Source organism: Olea europaea, unplaced genomic scaffold (assembly GCF_002742605.1).
Source record: "Olea europaea var. sylvestris unplaced genomic scaffold, O_europaea_v1 scaffold1358, whole genome shotgun sequence".
NCBI classification, from domain to species: domain Eukaryota; kingdom Viridiplantae; phylum Streptophyta; class Magnoliopsida; order Lamiales; family Oleaceae; genus Olea; species Olea europaea.
Genome location: NW_019231083.1, coordinates 278089 through 284230, shown reverse-complemented (window position 1 = coordinate 284230; position 6142 = coordinate 278089). Strand labels below are relative to the sequence as shown.

Genomic DNA, 6142 nt, shown 5'->3' with positions numbered 1-6142 from the left:
GATATCATAAACACTTGCTAAATGTGTAAGTGTATGTCAAGCCATAGCCATCTTACCGCCAACCCTAACACATGCAACATCGAGTGTATCTCTAGCTAAAGGTCTAGCCCCATAACTCACGGATATTAAAGTGTTTAGTGCGGGATTTCTCTCTATGGAGCTGGGAAAGATGCACACTCAGAACATGGAGGCTTTAATAATTAGCAACAAGCAGACATTGATCACATGATAGGCATACTTTCAAATGAGAATTCATCAACTTCTTACCACAAACCGACTTGAGATCAAAACCGTCAATGCAAAGGGTGTGAAAGGGGTTAAGTTGGGTTATATGAAAAGTAGGGTGAAAAGAATTTAGGGACTTCCAAGTATCTAGTTAGGCATCTCAACAAGTAATTCAACATAGCAATCCTTTACATCTACGCATTCCTTAACCTTTCAATTCCCAACAACAATCCACTCTCTTTTTTTTTTTTTTCAAATTTTTTTTTTCTTTTCTCGCTTTTTTTTTTCTTTTTTTTTTTTACTCCCCCCCCCCCCCTCCCAAATGAAATCTTCTTGTAATTTGTTGTATCCAAAATCCAAATCCATTTTATTTTTCTATATTTGCAGGAAGTGGGAGTAAATCTTGTTATTACGGACTATTGTATGCCTGGGATGACTGGCTATGATTTGCTCAAGAAAATTAAGGTATATTTTCTTGGACAGATGAATTTCCTTTCATGGAAATTATGCCTTTGACCAAATTTTCTTCAATTCTATCTGTGCTATTTTCAGATTGATGTAATTTTGAAAAACAACACGGCTCATTTTCTTGCATTCTTTTGAGATCAATAAGAACCTTTGGTCCTTTACCATTTTTTTTTTTCAAAAGAAATCCTCATCTAATTTGAGTCATAAATCGGATAACTGAAAAGCATGTAATTACACATGCTTAGCTTACCCTAATGGTAGTTTGGTAAGATGGATCAGATAATACTAAAGAAAAGATGACCCCAAGACATCATCAATTCTACTGTGGTTCCTTGTTGAAGGAAAGATTTAAAAGAAAAGGCGTTACCATTTCTAATAATTTAAGCTTTCACATGTCAATTAGTTTTCTAAAGTGAGAGAAAATAATCTCGACAGTAAAAACAGGTTCAGTGAATTTATGGGCTTCCTTTTCTTGATAGGAATCGTCATCTCTGAAGAACATACCAGTAATCATTATGTCATCTGAGAATGTTCCTTCAAGAATCAGCAGGTAAGGATTCCTGAATAAATGCTGTTCTTCCTGGTTAATCTGCCGTTACCAAAATATGGAGAAATTTGTTTATATCTCATTTACAGGTGCTTGGAAGGAGGAGCAGAAGAATTTTTCCTGAAACCTGTGAGATTATCAGATGTAAGTAAGCTTAGGCCTCATTTGATGAGAACCAAATGCTGCAATCAAGAAAATGAAGAGAATAAATGCTGGAATCAAGAAAAACAAGTAAATATAGAATCTTCAGAAATTGAATCACAAACAGCAGCACAATCCAATAATAAGAACAAGAGGAAGGCCATAGATGAAGGGATTTCTCCAGACATTACAAGGCCTAGATACAATGGCCATAGTTTGGTTTCCAATCACTTGTGAGACCTGACTCAACCCGACCTGACTAGAGGGCATTAGTTAAATCAGTCATTGGACACAGTTACAGTTCAAAGAAACCGCTGTACGCCCGACACACTGGATTATATTAGCTCATACCCTGTTGGGACGAGCATCTTCGCCTAATGAACAGAGACAATACTAAGAAAGAGGCGTCAGAGTCAGAACCAGCTGAGGTTCCTACATTGATCTGAGCCAATTAATTGTAATTTTTTTCTTTTGTTTTTTATGATTTCTTTCTTTCTTTCTTTCTTTCTTTTCAGTTGACGTTAATACGAGATGTATAGAGAGTAAAGATGGAGGGGCGAAAATTATAGATTCTTACTGTAATGTCATGAAAAAATGATTTATTATTTATCTTGACTTTCTCATTTTATGTTTAAAAATAATTTATTTATTTTGTATTCTATTGCTTCCAATACATTATTCATGTTTTAATCTATTTTTAAGTTTTTTCTTTTTCTATTATATTAGCATGAGAAAAAGCAAGCTGCCCGTCACTGTCTTTCCCATCGGCCATCTCTGCTTACACATTCCTGAGTTTTCCCTCGTTGTATGTTGTAAAAAGTCGTTTTCCACGTTTGGTTCGAAGGCCGAGCTCACCCCAAGTATCAGGGACTCGGTGTGTAGTTTTAGTTTGCCGATAATGTCATATATATAAAAGATATAGATTTGACAAGTTCGAAATGCTTTAAAAGTAGTTTTTTAATAAATTCTCAATATTATATTATGCTTTGTCTTCATTTTCTAAAATTTATTTTTAAACGCACAATTTATATAATTTATTTTAAGTTTAACCACAATTAAAAAGACGTGCTGTCTAGAAAAATAATTAAAATGCGGCTTTTAGAAGCATTAATCCATTGACCAGACTTGGCAAATGATAGAGCCTATTTGGAGTGATTTTTTCCCTTAAAAAATTGATTTTTTGACCGTTATTTCATTTTCGAACGTTATATTTGACTTTTTTCTCACAAGTGGACCCATTTTTCTCTAAACGGTCAAAAAATCAATTCTCAAAAAAATAATGCTATTTACAGTTGCTCACTGCAGTAGTCGCCTTACGTGACATACACATGGCAGGTGGTTATTTGATGTATTAATGAATAAAAAAATTATTACATTAATTTATCAAATAATCACCTGTATGTCACGTAAAACGACTATCGCAATGAGCGATTGCGAATAACATTGCTCTTCTCAAAATCACTATCAAACACGCCCATAGTCTACTGCACTAGAAGCTGATAACAGGGTCAGGTCGAGTTTCAGCAGAAAACTGAAATGTCAGCATTTTGTAACTGAAATGTCAGTATTTTGTAGAGCATCAAGTCCTCTTAGAAAATGTATTAATTTCACCAAACCAACACTTTTCAGCCGTGTTTACACTTTCATTTCTCGACTACACTATATCAAGGTCCGACATGATCATCGTCTATTCAGTTTGTACCACTCGGTGACTCAAATTCAAAGAACTCCGGGGTTCTCGCTGCCCAGATTGGATTATACAATCAAACAAGATGTAGCCAAGACAAATTGGATGATCACTAAGTTATGTAAGGAGGGTCGAATTTCTGAAGCACGTAAGTTATTTGATGAAATGCCTGACCCAGATGTGATTTCATGGACCGCTTTAATTTCGGGTTACATAAAGTGTGGGGCGTTGAAAGAGGCCAGAGAACTGTTTGATAGAGTTGACGCCAAGAAAAATGTGGTCACGTGGACAGCTATGATTTCGGGGTATGTTAAAATGAAGAGAATTTTTGAGGCTGAGAGGCTTTTTGAAGAAATGCCAGAGAAGAATGTGGTTTCTTGGAACACCATGATTGATGGGTATGTGCAAAGTGATAGAATAGAAAAGGCCTTGGGGTTGTTCGAAAGGATGGACGAGAGGAATGTGGTCTCTTGGAACACACTGATTGCAGGGTTGGTAAATTATGGGAGGATGAAGGATGCAAAGGACCTTTTTGATCGAATGCCTCAAAGGGACGTAATTTCTTGGACTATTATGATTTCAGGATTGGCTAGGGAAGGTAGAGTTGAAGAGGCTAGAATGCTTTTTGATACCATGCTAGAGAGGAATGTGGTTTCTTGGAACGCAATGATTACTGGGTACACCCAAAATATGAGGTTAGATGAAGCATTCGATTTGTTTAAGAGAATGCCAGAGAAGGATGTGCCATCTTGGAATACAATGATTGCGGGATTTATTCAAAACAAGGATTTAGAGAGGGCGAGGAAGTTATTTAATGAGATGCCAAGGAAGAATGTTGTTTCTTGGACTGCAATGATAAATGGATACGTGCAAGACGGACAAAGCGAAGAGGCATTGAGAACATTCTTTCATATGAAGAAGGATAGCAGAGTGAATCCTAATGAAGCCACTTTTGTGAGCGTTTTGGGTGCTTGTAGTGACTTAGCAGGTCTTGGCGAGGGAAAGCAAGTCCACCAAGTAATTAGCAAGGCAGTCTATCAGGAGAGCGAATTTGTGATATCTGCATTGATAAATATGTATTCGAAATGTGGAGAGCTGATGATGGCTAGAAATATGTTTGAGGATGGGTTGAAAGGGAAGAGGGATTTGGTCTCTTGGAATACTATGATTGCAGCATACTCTCACCACGGATGTGGAAGAGAGGCAATCACGGTGTTCAAAGAAATGCATAATATTGGGATCAAACCAAATGATGCTACCTATGTTGGATTGCTTTCTGCTTGCAGCCATGCTGGTCTGGTGGAGCAAGGGTTGGAGTACTTCGATACGCTTTTGAGAGACGAGTGCATAGAAGTGAGAGACGATCATTATACATGCCTTGTTGATCTCTGTGGTAGAGCAGGAAGGCTCAAAGAGGCATATGATCTTGTAGAACAGCTCCCAAACAAAGTATCAGCAGGTGTTTGGGGGGCTCTTCTTGCGGGATGCAACATTCATGGGGATGAGGATGTAGGAAAACTTGCAGCAATCAAACTTTTGGATATGGAGCCAGAAAATGCAGGCACTTATATGCTTTTGTCTAATATATATGCTTCCAGCGGGAAATGGCAAGAGGCAGCATTCCAGAGATTGAAGATGAAGGAGAAAAGGTTGAAAAAACAGCCAGGTTGCAGTTGGATTGAAGTTGGGAACAGATTTCATGTTTTTCTTGTTGGTGATAAATCTCATACAGAGAGCAAGATCATGCGTCTCTTACTTTTAAATCTTCATAAGAAAATGAAGAAGATGGGTTCTATACCATTGCACGATCTGACAATGGAAGATGGTTATTTAGCACTTTAAGTATATTTTTGATGCCTCCCGCCAGTGTGATGATGGTGTTTATGCCAAAAAAGATTCTGGTGCTCAGAAAAGATGAATTGAGTTGCAGTGATGATTAATCCTGAGTGTTTTGAGTATGGAGATTGAGGCTTCATGTATGTGTGCTGAAGACACTGGGCTCAGATAATCATTTCCCTTCTCTGATCATGTAAGTTTTCTGCTTCTATTGATAATGTGCAACTGGTATGAGAGCAGACTGATTACAATGGGTTTTTACAAAACAGAAAGAGACGATGATTTATTGCCATTGGTGATGGATTGCCGGAAGTTTACCACTGATGAGACCAAACTACTCAAAATTGGAGGCGAAGATGCAGGGTATTATAGCTTTTTTCTCTGTGAATTATGCTATTTGTATACCGGCCCTCACCACCGGGGGAGGGGGCAATAATTAAAAAAAAAAAATGAAGAAGAAAAAAAACATGGACCCAGATCCTGTGGTAGGCCTTGTTGAACGGATCTGAGTTGGGTTCAGGTCAAGACGACGCGGCTAGGGGTTGATATGACCTCGAAGCTGATTTGGGTAAGGATTCTAGCCTAATTATCAAAGGGTAAATTATAACATACAAATTTTATAGCTTGATGCTAGCATGCCTAGTGGCATGAATGATTATATTGATGATTATTTATTTTTTTAATATAAAGTGGATTTTTCAAAACCAAAATAAAAAAATAATATCACATGCTATGAGACAAGAATCATTATGGTCCACCCCAAAAATGTGGTAAGAGGATTTTTTTTAAATGAATGATCATAATCTTATTTTAAATTGAGATCTTATTTCGATTAGTTTTTCATGATTCAAATATTGTCACTTTCTTCAAAAGTTTCCTACTTTGTTTTTTATTTTTATACAAAACATGCGATTATGTATAATTAAGCCCTGTTTGACCATCATTTTTTTTTTAGAAAATGTTTTTTTAGAGTAATTATTATTTGGAGGATGTATTATTAAAAAATAAGAAAATAATTTGGTTTTACATGTAAAATTATTTTATAAGAAAATGTATGGTTGAAAGTAATTTTTTAAAAAAATGAAACCTTAGTAGGTGCTAAGACGACTTTTAAAGGAAGTGAATATCTGAAATTAAATTTTGGAGAGGATTTTGGGGGGCGAAATAATAAATCTCAACTCTAAAATGATCAAAAATGTTTGGACAAGTTAATTTTATTAAGAGTTATATTGTGATAA

The 6142-nt window shown here is 36.3% G+C and overlaps 2 protein-coding genes across 2 annotated transcripts; both read left to right on the top strand.

Moving 5' to 3' along the window:
- Positions 1-564: 564 nt before the first annotated feature.
- LOC111375333 (two-component response regulator ORR10-like) lies at positions 565-1986 on the top strand (the record flags this gene model as incomplete). Its single annotated transcript, XM_022998138.1, has 3 exons — positions 565-690; positions 1173-1243; positions 1330-1986. Coding segments are annotated over 3 exons (486 nt in total), but the record flags the coding sequence as incomplete, so codon positions are not given.
- A 781-nt stretch (positions 1987-2767) lies between these two features.
- LOC111375332 (pentatricopeptide repeat-containing protein At2g35030, mitochondrial) lies at positions 2768-5354 on the top strand. The gene is made up of 2 exons (XM_022998137.1): positions 2768-5097; positions 5174-5354. The coding sequence occupies exon 1, from the start codon at positions 2940-2942 to the stop codon at positions 4908-4910; it is 1971 nt and encodes a 656-aa protein (XP_022853905.1). The 5' UTR covers positions 2768-2939; the 3' UTR covers positions 4911-5097; positions 5174-5354.
- The last annotated feature ends 788 nt before the right edge of the window (positions 5355-6142 follow it).

Excerpts from the sequence above, each read along its gene's own strand:
- LOC111375332 (XM_022998137.1), top strand. The coding sequence starts at position 2,940 with ATGTCAGTATTTTGTAGAGCATCAAGTCCTCTTAGAAAATGTATTAAT.